The sequence below is a fragment of the Colletes gigas genome, unplaced genomic scaffold, assembly GCF_013123115.1.
Source record: "Colletes gigas isolate AHSC1104 unplaced genomic scaffold, ASM1312311v1 Colletes_gigas_Sc00026, whole genome shotgun sequence".
Classification (NCBI taxonomy): Eukaryota; Metazoa; Arthropoda; class Insecta; order Hymenoptera; family Colletidae; genus Colletes; species Colletes gigas.
The window spans coordinates 2,132,443-2,146,845 of record NW_025106655.1 but is presented as its reverse complement, the minus strand read 5'-3'; the positions used below and the strand labels follow the sequence as shown (position 1 = coordinate 2,146,845).

Below are 14,403 nucleotides of genomic sequence, written 5' to 3'. Positions count from 1 at the left end.
AATACTCCAGGACGGAGAAGGAAGAAGACCTACCACCGATTCCCACGTCTGAGCCACCCGAGTCGCCCACAGAGACGCAATTCGGTAACCATCAGATCATCAAGGCTCGACCTCTGACCCTGAAGAAGGCGCCAATATCCGAGCAGCCGAAACTTCGTTACGCGAAGTCGAATGTTCACGTATCGATAAACCGACGGATTGAGATGCCACCGGCGTTCCTGTTCCCGGAGACCGAGATTCCAGCTGACCTGATGCAAACGGAGCAACAGCAGCAGCAACAGCAGTCGCAGATCATCGACACGACGGACAACTGCAAGAAGAGCAACGCGATAGAGGACGTGATCAGTAATGAGAAGCTGGAGGAGTCGGACATCATCGACGCTCTGAACGTGATAAATATCGAGGACAAGGCGAAGGCGCAAAAGGACTGCGACAGAAGAACGGAACTGGACGTGGACGGGAAGAGCAACGAGGTGATGAGGAGGAAGAAGGGAAATCTCAAGTCCAGCACCGGTAAGGCGAATCTCTCGAAGAGGGTGTCCTTCGATCCTCTGGCGTTGCTGCTGGACGCCAGCCTCGAGGGTGAACTCGAACTGGTGAAGAAGACCGCCAAGGAAGTGGCGAATCCTAGTTCCGCGAACGACGAGGGCATCACCGCGCTTCACAACGCCATTTGCGCCGGTCATCTGGAAATTGTCAAGTTCCTCGTCGAGTTTGGCTGCGACGTGAACGCGCAAGACAGCGACGGATGGTAAGCAGAGACTAGTTATGCCATTTATTATTCAAGTTTATTAAAAAGTGGTCCACGGATCCCTGGGGGTCTAACGAACTTTGAAGAGTCGTGTGTGCGACAGTAAGCAAACGATCATTGGTCGAGGACGTTAAGTGAGAGTAATAAATAGCGTGTTACGACTGCATTCGATGTCATTTTACTACTGATAACTAGTAACTTTTAATTCGTGTATTTACGTAGGACTCCGTTGCATTGCGCCGCGAGCTGCAACAACCTGTCGATGGTGAGGTTCTTAGTGGAACATGGAGCCTGTATCTTCGCCACCACCCTTTCCGACCACGAAACCGCGGCGGAGAAGTGCGAGGAGGATGAAGAGGGCTTCGATGGCTGCTCGGAATACTTGTACAGTCAGTACTTTGATAAACTATTGTACATTCTTCATTTTAATCTGTCGCGGCTAAAAGGCACCGTACACTTCCATGACAAAGGAGAAATTTCAACTTTTACAGCATGACGCTAAGTCACAAAAAGTAAACTTCGAAGTTTAAAAAAAGGAAAATGTAACGCTTGAAAAACTTACAAACTCGATATTTGTAATATTATACAAGGTATTTGCACTCAACTATTAATACGAACGAATATTAAAGTTACGTAGCATTTGAAAAACGAGAAACATCCTCCTGGTACAAGTTTATGTGCAAGTACGCGGTAGACGTTTATTATAGTGGAAGTGGAGATCGATGGAGTCGATCAGTTTCCTTTATAAGGTCTCTCGAATTCTTGGCGCTATTTGTAACCAATTAACGTAAGCTTGTTGCGTCTCGTTACAGGTGTTCAAGAGAAACTCGGTATAATGAACAACGGTCAGGTGTACGCGGTGTTCGACTACGAGGCGCAACACAACGACGAGCTGACGTTGAAGAACGGCGACTCCCTGGTTGTGCTTCGAAAAGGCGACGACAACGAGAGGGAGTGGTGGTGGAGCAAACTGGGACACAAGGAAGGCTACGTGCCACGGAATTTACTTGGCGTAAGTTGAGAACCTTACTCGTAAAAAAAAGTCGAAATACGAAGCCGCATAGAAAATGTAAAGGAGGATGGAGAGTCGCTGTTTTAGTAAAAATTGGTCTGTTAGGTGAAGACGTTCACGTGGCATCGAGGTGAACAGTACCTTTTAATCGAAATGTTCTCCACCGTGTACGAAATCGTTTGGAACGAGTTCGAGCTCGTCGATTTATGATACAAGGTTATTCAAGGTCACAAACATAAAAGGATCTTACAATTACCAGAATAAATCAGCTTCGATCTCTCAATATTGAATTTTAAGACGTTTGTGATACGATCATGACCTTTGATGACCTTGAATCACTCCAGGTCTAATTGCTGATTTTGTTACAGTTGTATCCAAGGGTGCAGCCAGCGAAGGTGGACTGAGAGACGCATCTCGCCCTCTAAACTCGTAATAATCCGATGATTCATCATTACCACAGTATTCGATTCGCAGCTTTATCTCGTTAAGTATCATAGTTGCATCGTCGTCGCATTACCAATGTTATCTTATTTAATCGCGTCCCATTGTCATCCGAACGAAGCGAGTGAAGGTGTTCTTATATAGTTTACTTCTCTTTTTTTTTTTCTTTTTTTTTTGTATGTTTTGTAAGACGAAGCCGGTAATTGCTGACGGGCCCGGATCCACGGGTCGTCTCGTAAGTTAATCTCGTTGAAGAGAGGAGCGAGGCCGTCGACTCGTCGTTTTTCGATCGATGAAAATCGTCTTCGTGTTCAGTGACGAGGACACGCGCCCGCCGAACGTGTAGGAAGATCGAATAACGATACGATTAAACACAGTGTAACGAACAATTAGGATGTAATTAGTTAGCTCGAGGAACAGTAGCTTCGGACTTGTGTACGTCGATCGGAAAAAACGATATCCCAGAATTAACACTTTCGCTACGACGCTCTTCAACCTAAAGACACTGCCGTGCATGGGAGAATACAAGCTTGTAAACCCCTGAGACTGATACGGAAATATTATGGTCAGAACGAGTACTTGTTGAGCGGGATGAAACGCAAACTGTAGAAATCGTTCTTATAAAAAAGACTCCGTACATTAATTTCAAAGTATTACCAAAACCATGCTAGGATGTAAACAGATTTAAAAAAAGAAAAAAAACAAGGCTCGAAGGAGCAGCTTTTATTACTGGAAATTGCTGTCTTTAACTTAGAAATGATCCTCATTATTCAGTTAACGATACGCATCGTTAAGCAATAAAGTATTATATGTTCAATTAGTGGTCCTGAATAACCCGTTTACAATCCAGACTACACCTGCTGAATGACTAATTAGGGTAATTAAATTAATCATTACATGAGTTTCTCGTTTTTTTTTTGTCGTTTACAAGCCCTTGCTTTACCTTGATACATGCATCATATTAATATTCAAAAGGAAAAGTATGATTATTAATAGATACATCAGGACTACCTGTTTTAAATAAATTGCCTCATTTTATCATTTATTCTAAAAATAGTTAAACATTGAACCTTGCTATCTCAGGATTTATTTATACATCTCGTCTCTTACAGTTTGCTTATTTTACGAATTTCTCTGATCCTGTTCAAAAAGTCGAAAATCAGGACCGGGTCTAGGTATTTTGGTACACAGGGCAACAATGGCGCCGTTATTTTTTCTTGATACTTTGATTACAATACATTTTTTATATGTCAATTTTCTTTCAGAAGTTTTTAACTTCGTTTTTTTCTCAAAAATTAATATTATACCACAAATTAGTATAATTTATTGAAAAAAAAACATTACTTTATAAATAATGAATGAAACGTTACAACAGTTAATTTGCTTTACTGTCATTGTAACATGGCGCCCAAGAGCATGGTGCTCCTTCTGTCCCCGACTAGTTACGGTTCTGATCTTGAACATAGAGTCCCTTTGTGAGTGTCGAAGCAGGACTACGTGCCCGTTTTATTTAGATTAAATCACATCTAGAAGAATCTCGTACGGCTAAGTGTTCACCATAAAGACTTTAAAAATGCAATAGCGTTGGGCTGAAAGGCTATTGTTCGACGATATATAAGTACGTCACCTGCAGCGAAAGGGTTAACCTAAGCACCACGCGCACAGTTTCGTTACGCATAGTTCGTAGACTCTGGTCCGTTTATTCGTCGAACTCTGAAATCGTCGCATTCGCACACTCGGTCTTAACGAAGACAGTATGATTCCGAATATGTTAAAGGGAAACAAGGGAAATTGTTCGCATTCGTAGCCTGCACGTTAGTCAGTTCCTTCAACGAAACAGTACAAAAGAAAAATTTCAATTTCGCTCCCCGTAATTACGCTCATAGGTCGACGACTTGCGTAAGTTCAGAGTCGAAACGTTTACATTTAATATTCATCACTTAAATCAGTGTTCCTCAAACGTATTAGTGAGGGTTTCATTTTGCTTTTGTTAAAATTAATACAAAGCTCAAATTAAATTGAATAATTTTAAATATATCATAAAATAGAATGATTTAGCTAAAAATGTTTCTTTATCAAGATGGTTTGTTGGAAGATGTTTGAGAAACACTGATTGAAAGCATTGCACCGTGGTGGAGATAACTTTAAAAAGTTTCTCTTTGCAATCTGTTCTTCGCGAGACTCGGTTGAGAAAGAGTCTGTTGAAAATCGATGTACTGGCTACGATTAAAGTAATGAAAATGTTTTTATTACCATCGATGCGATATTAAATTATTTTAATAAATGCATTACCGCGAACAGTAAGCTTTTGTTTCGCTTTTAGACCTGCTAATTAATTGTAGTCATGTTTATCGAACTCGGGAGTATATATCGTCCAATTATCGTACATCAATTTTCATCGTTTTTCCGAGAAACTTTTCGAACGACACTCCGCCCTCAGTGGAACAACTTTTATTTTACGCATGTCGCGCGAACGTTTCGTCGTGAACGATGCAGTATATAGGCGTACTTAATGTTTTGATTTGTTTCATCTAAATGTATCTATTTAGATGAAGTCAGATTATTGTTGCAGATTATTGTTACGTTTTTATTCGTCAGCAGCGAAATTTTCCAAATCCGACAGAGGCGGCTTCGGATTTCGAAAATGTTCCTAACGATGTATAATGTAATCTTGCCAATACCGCACTTCGAACGATCTGTAACGGAAATAAGCGCGCGAATTGAGGTCCCAGGAGACTTGACGATACGACAGTTGACATTCGTTTAGAAATGTATCGCCAACAGTGATTCTTGGAATCTCTGATAATCGACTTAATACATGACTAGACTTGTATAATTGATAATTATCACCTAGGTCAAATTCGAATGTCCGGAGGTCAGAAAGGTTCTGAGCACATCTTGTACTGTTTAGGTATGTACAGTTGTACGTGAAATAATTGCAATGGCTCTCAGAAAATTTCTGACGTTTACTCGTAAATGAAGTATGTGCCTTTCAGAAGTAATAATGGATATATATTATGTAAGAATGCATGATATATTATGACGAATAAATTGTTTTTAATAGAAAATCATTATATAAATATTGTTTATTGATTATTTCGAATGATACAGACGAGCAGCGATGTCGAATGGGGGTAAGTAATCGTCCGACATGTACTCCTAACCAAATTTTCTCGAGGTATGAAATAAAAACTAAAATCGTAATGAGTTCGTAAACTTTTAATAGAAAATTGTTACAAATGTCGTTTATTGTCATGAATAGTACAGACGAGCAGCAATACCAAATGAAGGTAAAAGTAGTCGTCTGGTACTTCTAAAAAAATACTCTAGGTATATAAAGATTAAAATCGTAATAAATATCATAAAACAAAAGAGAACAAAACACCATGAATTATGAATAAGCTCTAACCACTCGTGCGTCCGAAATAACTTACTTTCTACTGAAAATAGTATCATCTCCTTTGAGTGATGTAAATTATCCGTATTATGTTAATTGTAAAAAACGTAGCTTAAAAAGCCATGTGTCCAATTAACATAAACCTTATGCGATTACTTAAAGTATTATAACAAAAATCTCATTTGAATACCTGAATACTCTTATAACTACTTTAATACCATTCCATATAAATCTCATAGAGTACTTGAGAAGTTGTACAAACGATTAGTAAAAAAATATAATTAATTTAACAGTGAGAACTGTTAAAACCTCTATAGGGCCTTTATACGACGAGTATCGATATTAAAATATCTGTATATATTAAAAATATATATGTATGTAAACATATGTTAACACTTGTAATACGCATGGCATCTTTGTTTAATATTAACGATGTAAAAAGGTATTTAAGTTTCGTTGTTATTTGCAGATAAAACGTACTTAAATTTCGTTGGTTTTCACTTCGTTTATGAACTGCAGACAAACTTTTATGTCTTCATAATCGTCGACCATAGCATCAAGCCTAAAACACGAATCACCATATGTGTAAGTTCAATATGTTGAATTCATATAGGATGAATAGATTAAACGTTTTCTTGTATTCGATACCTGTCAGCAAACATATTTAAGACTGGAGCTGAGAAGTCTCCTCTTTTTAAAGCTTGAGAACAAAAGTGCGTCAAATTTTTAAAACATTTACGCGCTAAATTACGAAGATTTTGATCTTCGCACTTAAATAACTGCTTTGTAATATTCCACGCTGCATACACATAATGCATCACCGACGTCCAGTGCTGAGATTCTACTAGTCTCTTTCCCTGATCTATAATAGTTTTCTGTGCGGAATCAGTACAATATTATGAACGAATTAAAATAACAATATATGAAACCAGAAGTAACAAAAACTGAGTTAAACAGTAAATATGAGTGCTCATAGAACATAGAAATAGCACCTGGTAAGCATCTAAATGAATATATGCACATTTGTTTGTTGAATCGTCCAAATTAGGAGACACCATACTAGCGTAAATGTTTTGTATTAAATTGTTTAAGATATCAATTAATGGTTGTATATCAGCTATTGGCATTTTTCTCAAAAGGACATTGCGTAACTTTTCACGCTCGGCTAGAGTACCATCCTCCTGCATAGACACCATATCTGTAATCATCTGCACCAATTGTTCATGACTCAGACCTCGCAAACCGTTTACTAAATTGCCAGTAAAATGTGTTTGCGAATCATTGTCATCCAATAGGATTTGTGACTTTTTCTTTCTTTCTGGTGTTGTATATTGAGACACATTATCATTGTCAAGAGCAAGCCTTTTCCTAGGTGTACTCCTTAACACCATTGAAGTTTTTGTTGGACTTTTTACCGGAGTACGATCTCTGGCGCTTATGCTGAAAAATTTTCAATGTACTTTTCTATTATGGTAAATTGCCACTACTAGAAAGATGCTCGTGCCTAATTTAAGTTGCAAGAAATTATAATAACAAGGTATGAACATAGAAATTATACCTAAGGGTCTATATGAACATACGTGCATTTGTTCGTTGAATCATCCACAAATCAAGTTAAGAAACCCCATAAATGAGTAAAGCTTTGATATACTTTTGACAACAACAAAACAGAAGTATCTGCTTTACAGTAACTCTTACCTGAAAAGACTATTTCTTTTGCATGCATCAAGATCAGGGGACCATACTATGGTCCTATGACGACGTCCACGCTTTTGTATTACTAGCTCATCGGGACTGGGCGCAGGACTCCAGGAGTCAGAACCATGTCTACTGTTTAAAAAATTATCCATTGCATTCACTTCGGTAGAAATAGCTTCCCCTGAAACACGAGAATCGAAACTAAAAAGAATAAACAGAGAATAATTAATAACAAGTAGATTTTCGGAAGCACACCAGGGGAAGACGTCGAATTGTTGATAGGAATTACGGCTAAAGCTTGTCGTATAGATCTTCTACGTGTTCCATCGCGTCTACGTGGAAAGTCTCTAGTCGTAGGGGTATTCATTTCTCACAAAACAACGAAGAATTCCTCGTTCGAATATATAAACCACTTGTGTATCTTCAATAACGAGTACACTTCAATATGACACGTTAAATATTGATATTTCTTTGCAACAATCGGTATTTAATTTTGTTGCATTGCCCACTAATAAAGTACGAGATTGTTATTTAAAAAAGTATGAAAACATATATACAATATCACAATAAACGCAAACACGTTGAAAAAATTGATCACAACGACGCGTCAAACATTACTCCATGGATCTATAGAAGCAAAAATAGCGGGAACAAATGTGATTGGCCCTTTCCGCTGTAGAATAAGACCGAAACCTGTTGCCTCATTAAAGCAATATTGTACACTATTTACGAATTAATATTAATTTAATACATACTAAAACATATTTTTTTAATGTCATTAATTTCAATATTTTTCTAGACGATTTCAAATATTGTAAATTTCTTCGCGTTTATTTCACGAAATATCCTTGTTTGATTTATAAACGGAACTTAAGTTTTCATAAAATTTTTATTCGGTCACATTATACTTAATGTATTTTTAAAGAAAAAGTTTTGACACTTGTATCCGTCAAAATTAATAATTAATCAATGGGAAGCCTTTATTAGAGGTATCTGTATATACATAGGTTATGATATAAATATGGAAATCGAGCACATGGATCGTGCAAGATTTGTACCCATCTACTCTATCGTATGTTACGTTAAAAACGTTTGTAGATCGTGTTATTAGATATTAGTGAATTTAAATAACAGTGAAATAAAACATATTAAAACCATGGATGAATTATTGAGCGATAAACGGTTTGCCCACATTGCAAGGGATCCTAAATTTAAAAGGATCCCTAAAACAGAACGAAAAGTGAAAATAGACAAAAGATTTCAAAGTATGTTTAACGATAAAAAATTTACTGTTCAGTATACCATTGATAAGCGAGGCAGACCTATCAATCAAACATCATCTGAAAATCTCAGAAAATATTATGATTTGCCAAGCAGCGAAGATGAGGAAGATCAAGAAGAAACTGATACATCTAAATTAAAAAAAATTAGTCCTACAAAACATGATGTTGATACAAATAATAAAGATGAAGATGATGATTCGCCAGACAATTGTTTTTCAAGCAATGGAGAATTGCTTCGAATTAAACCAAAAGAAGAATCAAATGTAGATTCTGAGGAACACAGCGAGTCCAAATCAGAGTCTGATTCTGATGCAAAGAGTATAACAAATAGTTTGAAAGCAGATTTGAAAGCAAGTGAAAAACAATTGAAAATTAGGAGGCAAAATGAATCTAACAATCTGACAAATAAAATTAAAGAAAAATTAAGGGATTTAAGTGTAAATTATGCCAGGGGTGAAGGAGTTTTGTTAACAGATAGCTCTTCTGATGAAGAAAGTTCAGATATTTCTGGTAATATTATATGATGCACAAGTCTTTAAAATAATTTACTAAATAATTTTATCAGAAATATAATAATACATGTTCTAATTAGATGAAGAAGAGATTGAACATAATTGGGGTGAATTAGACAAAGAGGCAGAGACAACAGATCAAATTACACGTCGATTAGCAGTGTGTAATATGGATTGGGATAGAATACGTGCTGTAGATTTGATGGTCTTATTCAATTCATTTTTACCAAGTGGAGGTGTTATTTGTTCAGTTATGGTAAGAATAATTCAAAAACAAACTTACAGTATTCATTAAAGTTTGTAACAAAATAATTTCAGATTTATCCATCAGAATTTGGTCTGCAACGCATGAAAGAAGAAGAAATTGCTGGCCCAAAAGAATTAACTCAAACAAATAGTGAGAGAGAAATTAATGATGAAAATGATGTATGGAATACATTGTTTTTATATTTATTACTGTAAAAATGACTATTTATTGTAATTTTACATTTTATTTTTGTAGGATGAAGAAGGATCAACATATCATATGGAGAAATTAAGACAATATCAATTGAATAGATTAAAGTATTACTATGCTGTTGTTGAGTTTGATTCTGCTGAAACAGCAAATAAAGTTTATACAGAGTGTGATGGCACAGAATATGAATCCACAGCAACAAAATTAGATCTTAGATTTATACCAGATGATATGGAGTTTGATCGGGTACGTTATTTAGTTGTCAAGCTTATAAAATATATTCACTGTATATGACCTTAGATGCCTACTTTAAGACTCCTAAAGAAACCTGTAACGAGATGCCGCAATTTACGAAATACCAACCAAGGCAGTTCACAACTACAGCCCTACAACAAGTTAAAGTGGACTTAACATGGGATGAGACGAATCCAGAAAGGCTAGAGATTGCACAAAAATTAAATTCTGGGAAACTTGATCAAATCAACAGGAACGATTTACAAGCTTATTTAGCTACCGATTCAAGCGGCGATGAATCAGGTATTTTTTATAACCTTTATTTTTTTATATTTAACGTAACATTATTATTATATTTTTGTATTAGCAGAGGATAAAGAAGCAAAGAAAGAAAGTCAAGAAAGTAAAAATGATTCCGACGCGGAAACAAATGCAGATCCAATTAAAAAATATACAGCTTTGTTGAACGAGATAGCGGAACAGGAACAAGCAAAACAAATGAAGGACGTTGGATTGGAATTCACATGGGGTATAGGAACAAAAGAGAAAGCTGAGAAACTGGTAAAGGAAAGAATGAAGAAGAACGAAAATCTAACGCCATTTGAGCAATATTTGGAGAAACGTAAAGAAAAGAAAAAAGCTAAACGCAATGAGCGAAAGAATCGTCAAAACGCAGATAACGACGCGTCTACAAATTCTGAGGATTCTGGAATGTCTGATTCGGATGCAAACGAAACTGACAGAAAAAATACAAATAACAAATTATCGTCTTCCACAAGGAGAAAAGTTATGAAACATGGTAGTCTGGCTCCGTCGGACGATGAAGACGAAGCACGACGTAAAGCCGAGTTAGAACTTCTTCTAATGGATGAAGAAGATGGTGATGGTAAACAACATTTCAATATGAAAAAGATCGAAGAAAATGCCACGATGACGAAATCTAAACAAAAGCGACTTAATAAAAAGAAGAATGGACAGGATCAAATAGTGGAAGACAATTTTGAAGTGAATGTACAAGATTCAAGGTTCAATGCATTGTTTACTTCGCATCATTTCAATATCGATCCAGCAGATCCACATTACAGAAAAACGAAGGGCACAGAAGCTCTAATCAAAGAAAAATTAAAAAGAAGAGTCGATGATACTTCCGTCGATGTAAGTAAAATTCATTTTATACAACATATTTCGATAAGTTCCGTGTATTGCATGTATCGCAATATCAATTTCGTCCAATCTTTAGGAAAGCCAAACCAAGCAACCGAAGTTGAAGCCTAATATGGAACTACAATCATTAATTAAATCAGTGAAGAAAAACACAAAAAATATTTCACGACCAATAAAGTGATTGTTCTATACGTGACTTTCGTTTAAAAGAGTAATAGTAAGAGAGGAAGACTCACATTTGCAATCGAGATTCGAAATCGAAGGTCGAAATTCATCTATTCGAGATCGAGAAGGAAACTCACTCGACTCTTCTCTCTCGAGGCGGTCCGAAGTTCATTAGCGCTCACTTCGGGCAGCTTCGGAGAATCGAGAGAGAGAGAACGAGTGTCAGTTTATCCTTGTCGACTCTCTGAAATTGTACGAGCTCAGTCACGCCTGACTGGTGGCGTAGTCATCATGTCATAGTGTGCAAAAGTGGGCTCCGTCTGGCATTACTGATGGACACGCCTTTTGTAACATACAAAACGGACTCTTAAGGAGGTCGTAGGTGCTATCGTGGGCATTTGGATTTGTGAGCGAGGTGAAGGTTAAGTGTACCTTTCTGCTGACGAGTGTGGAAGGTGTCGCCACACTCTATTCGATCTATGTAGCCATCTTTAGTTTTCTGTTTACGTTTAATGACCCCGGTGTCAAAGATAAGAAATTTCTATTGCTCAATTCTTTTTTAATAACAAATACCATTAACAATCATATTGACAATCGAGTATAAAATCATTTATTACGAGGAAGATCGATGCTAAGATCGGCAAGTACGTACGATACTGCCGCAAATAAGGCTGTCCCCCTATCAAGGGCATCCGAATTCTCAACTAGAATAGTATCTGCATTCGAATGATGATAATAAAAGTATTTTTCATTTTGTGTCCAAAGTGAACCTCCTGGTACACCTGCATTCACCCATGATTCTATATCAGGTCCTGCATGAGGATTTCGTAGTTTCATCTGTCCCATAGGAGATAAGAGTCTATAAACAAAATAGACAATAAAACATTTATAATTCACAATATTTTGTTATAATTTGAGTATGCGTACGGACCTCATAATTCTTTCCAAAATGCACTTAACTTGTTCTGTTCCAGTAAATTCGAGACCTAGCGGCATGAACGTGCCCATATCTGATTCCATTACAAATTGAAGATTTTTTTCTTCTGCTTTATGTGATTTGATATAATAACGAGCTCCTATAATACCGAGTTCTTCGGCAGTCCACATGATCATTCTGCAAGTTATTTCGGGAATTGGTTATCCGGGGGTGTACTAAACTTCCTTCTGAATTTATTTAAAGATCACCTTATGGTTCGACGAGGTTGATAATTAAGTTGTTTCAGCAATCTTAAAGCCTGCCACGAAATAAATGCTCCACCTCCATCATCCATTGCTCCCTGACCAACATCCCAACTATCTATATGACCAGATACAACTACCACTTTCTCAGGTATTGTAGATCCTATTATTTCAGCCACTACATTTCGCGATACTTTATTTGGTAAATTCTTAGCTTGCATTTTTAACTTTATTTCTATAGTTTCACCTAGACAGTTAAAAGTATAAAAATGCATTTTTTCAACTATTTTTAAAATTTTGCTTTCTATTTACCCATATCTGACAATCTTCTTAACAAGTTTGCATCCTCAACTGTAATACAAGCTACTGGAATTTTAGTTACATTTGGCCCATAACTTTGCATACCCGTATGTGGTGTATACAATGAGAATGGTGTAATTGATCTAATTAAAGCAGCAACAGCACCATATTTGGATGCTTCTGTTGCTCCAATAGATCTATACTTCACTGTCTCTCCATATGAAACATATTCTTGATTAAATACAACAATTTTTCCAGATACCTAAAAAATAAGGAATAATCAAAAGTAAACCAAAAAACAATTTTGATAAAAATAATTCTAGAAAATATTTACTTCGTGTTTTCTTTCTTCAAGTTCTTTGAAACTATTTACAACAACAGCCTCTTTTGTTATTCCTTCAGGTGGAGTACCTATGCTATAACCCAATCCTAAAAGAGCAAGATCTTTCTGTCTTGGCTTTAAAAGAGTAGCAGACTCAGATCCTCTAACAAATCAACATTCCGTAAGAATTTTATCTTTTTGTGCTACCTATGCTTGAAAAAGCCCTTAAATAATATAATAAATATTTAACAAACTTTACCTGACCCAATGTGGTACGGACACAGGTTCTCCATGTATGTTTTCTAAACCAAAGTCGTGTGATTTATTTAATACATAATCAATTGATGTTTCGAGTACTTCAGTGCCGGATAATCTCGGACCAAACTTATCCACAAAGTGAGCCAATTCCTTCAAAGTGACTCCTTTGAACGAACCTGATATTGTCTCATTTATTATAGATTCAACTATCGGTTTATACGAATCTATTTCTCGTATCAATTTTGTTGATAATTGACACTCGTTAACTTCATTGTTTTCAATATTGCACAAAGCTATCACCAGTTGTACATAGAATATCCACGCGACGATACAAATTTTTCGAGGATACATGTTGAATAAACAATTATTTATGAAGCATGTAGGTACACTAAAATCACTTTATTCTCAAAAATTAATGTTTACATAATATACATGGGATACTTAAAATAGTATAGTATAGTATAACAGATACTTTACACTGTTGTTTGAGTGTAGAGAGAAACAAAATTTTTAAAAACATTTGTTAGGTTTTATTATATGAAATGTTAAAAGTTATCCATTTGCAAAGTTCATAGACTCTTTAATTTAAAAAAGTAAGAACTAGTCTTTAAGCCCTGTACCCTAAAACAAACAATAGTTTGTCAAAGAGTAAATACAGGAAATGCAACAGTACAGTGATACTTTAAGGCGGTGGTTCTTAATTATTATTTCCACGGACTCTTTGGCAGTCTCTGTACAAAACATAATGTTAAGAATATTGAATCGAGAGATTTATTTAAGTCCAATAGTTATCATAATATCGAAGCATTGAAAAGACGAAGTTGACATTTTTGGTTAAGTTTGTGAACCCCCAGATATCTACAGTCATTTAGTTTCTAAAGTATTTCCCTAGTTTTGGAGAATTTCATTAAGCAGTTGGTACGTCGAGGAGCGCGGGAATATTTGATTTAAAAACTGCTGTGATCAATCTATTAGAAAGATTTGCAACCAGAAATGTAAACTGTTTTTAATTAATGGTTTTTTATAATTGAATTGATACTTTTGTTCAACTCGAATTTTTTCTTTAAAAAGTTAATAATTTATAGTTTATGTAAATGTTATAAAATTTTTTTTTATGACTGTCTATCAATGCCTTGATCATAATAAATGTAAAAGTGTAGAAAATAATTCTATTTTGATAATCATAAATTATTTTTATTTCAAATATACTCACTTTTACAGGGAATCGTC

At 35.9% G+C, this 14,403-nt stretch overlaps 4 protein-coding genes across 9 annotated transcripts in view; 2 read left to right on the top strand and 2 right to left on the bottom strand.

Annotated features, from left to right (window-relative positions):
* The window catches only part of LOC122401657 (probable serine/threonine-protein kinase yakA), a 154,744-nt gene extending 150,583 nt beyond the window's left edge, over window positions 1–4,161 (top strand). For all 4 annotated transcript variants that reach the window (XM_043403921.1, XM_043403920.1, XM_043403923.1 and 1 more), the window contains 4 exons: window positions 11–751; window positions 974–1,140; window positions 1,564–1,763; window positions 2,132–4,161. In XM_043403921.1, coding sequence (XP_043259856.1) covers window positions 11–751; window positions 974–1,140; window positions 1,564–1,763; window positions 2,132–2,167 — 1,144 coding nt within the window. In that variant the 3' untranslated portion in view covers window positions 2,168–4,161. The remainder of the gene's footprint in view (window positions 1–10; window positions 752–973; window positions 1,141–1,563; window positions 1,764–2,131) is intronic.
* A 1,762-nt stretch (window positions 4,162–5,923) lies between these two features.
* LOC122401616 lies at window positions 5,924–7,881 on the bottom strand. Of its 2 annotated transcripts, none has more exons than XM_043403851.1 (5): window positions 7,555–7,881; window positions 7,300–7,480; window positions 6,594–7,041; window positions 6,250–6,476; window positions 5,924–6,163 (listed from the first exon to the last, which is right to left on the bottom strand). In XM_043403851.1, the coding sequence occupies exons 1-5, from the start codon at window positions 7,664–7,666 to the stop codon at window positions 6,082–6,084; spliced, it is 1,050 nt and encodes a 349-aa protein (XP_043259786.1). In that variant the 5' UTR covers window positions 7,667–7,881; the 3' UTR covers window positions 5,924–6,081. The 2 variants fall into 2 exon arrangements, with proteins under 2 accessions (XP_043259786.1, XP_043259787.1); XM_043403852.1 differs by having other exon boundaries at window positions 7,300–7,459.
* A 400-nt stretch (window positions 7,882–8,281) lies between these two features.
* Window positions 8,282–11,154, top strand: LOC122401572 (ESF1 homolog). 2 transcript variants are annotated; one of them, XM_043403791.1, is made up of 7 exons: window positions 8,282–9,092; window positions 9,175–9,350; window positions 9,413–9,520; window positions 9,597–9,797; window positions 9,866–10,088; window positions 10,156–10,940; window positions 11,026–11,154. In XM_043403791.1, the coding sequence occupies exons 1-7, from the start codon at window positions 8,456–8,458 to the stop codon at window positions 11,128–11,130; spliced, it is 2,235 nt and encodes a 744-aa protein (XP_043259726.1). In that variant the 5' UTR covers window positions 8,282–8,455; the 3' UTR covers window positions 11,131–11,154. The 2 variants fall into 2 exon arrangements, with proteins under 2 accessions (XP_043259726.1, XP_043259725.1); XM_043403790.1 differs by having other exon boundaries at window positions 10,153–10,940.
* Window positions 11,155–11,707: 553 nt separating this feature from the next.
* Window positions 11,708–13,524, bottom strand: LOC122401573 (carboxypeptidase Q-like). The gene is made up of 6 exons (XM_043403792.1): window positions 13,175–13,524; window positions 12,928–13,078; window positions 12,606–12,855; window positions 12,300–12,540; window positions 12,046–12,228; window positions 11,708–11,973 (listed from the first exon to the last, which is right to left on the bottom strand). The coding sequence occupies exons 1-6, from the start codon at window positions 13,522–13,524 to the stop codon at window positions 11,721–11,723; spliced, it is 1,428 nt and encodes a 475-aa protein (XP_043259727.1). The 3' UTR covers window positions 11,708–11,720.
* Window positions 13,525–14,403: the final 879 nt, after the last annotated feature.

Excerpts from the sequence above, each read along its gene's own strand:
- LOC122401616 (XM_043403851.1), bottom strand. The coding sequence starts at position 7,666 with ATGAATACCCCTACGACTAGAGACTTTCCACGTAGACGCGATGGAACA. Across the intron at positions 7,481-7,554 it reads CAATTCGACGTCTTCCCCTG|GGGAAGCTATTTCTACCGAA; the intron begins GTGTGCTTCCGA and ends CTCGTGTTTCAG. Across the intron at positions 6,477-6,593 it reads TTCATTTAGATGCTTACCAG|AAAACTATTATAGATCAGGG; the intron begins GTGCTATTTCTA and ends GATTCCGCACAG.
- LOC122401572 (XM_043403790.1), top strand. The coding sequence starts at position 8,456 with ATGGATGAATTATTGAGCGATAAACGGTTTGCCCACATTGCAAGGGAT. Across the intron at positions 9,093-9,174 it reads AGAAAGTTCAGATATTTCTG|ATGAAGAAGAGATTGAACAT; the intron begins GTAATATTATAT and ends TGTTCTAATTAG. Across the intron at positions 9,798-9,865 it reads ATGATATGGAGTTTGATCGG|ACTCCTAAAGAAACCTGTAA; the intron begins GTACGTTATTTA and ends GCCTACTTTAAG.
- LOC122401573 (XM_043403792.1), bottom strand. The coding sequence starts at position 13,524 with ATGTATCCTCGAAAAATTTGTATCGTCGCGTGGATATTCTATGTACAA. Across the intron at positions 13,079-13,174 it reads TCCGTACCACATTGGGTCAG|AGGATCTGAGTCTGCTACTC; the intron begins GTAAAGTTTGTT and ends TTGATTTGTTAG. Across the intron at positions 12,229-12,299 it reads CAACCTCGTCGAACCATAAG|AATGATCATGTGGACTGCCG; the intron begins GTGATCTTTAAA and ends AATAACTTGCAG.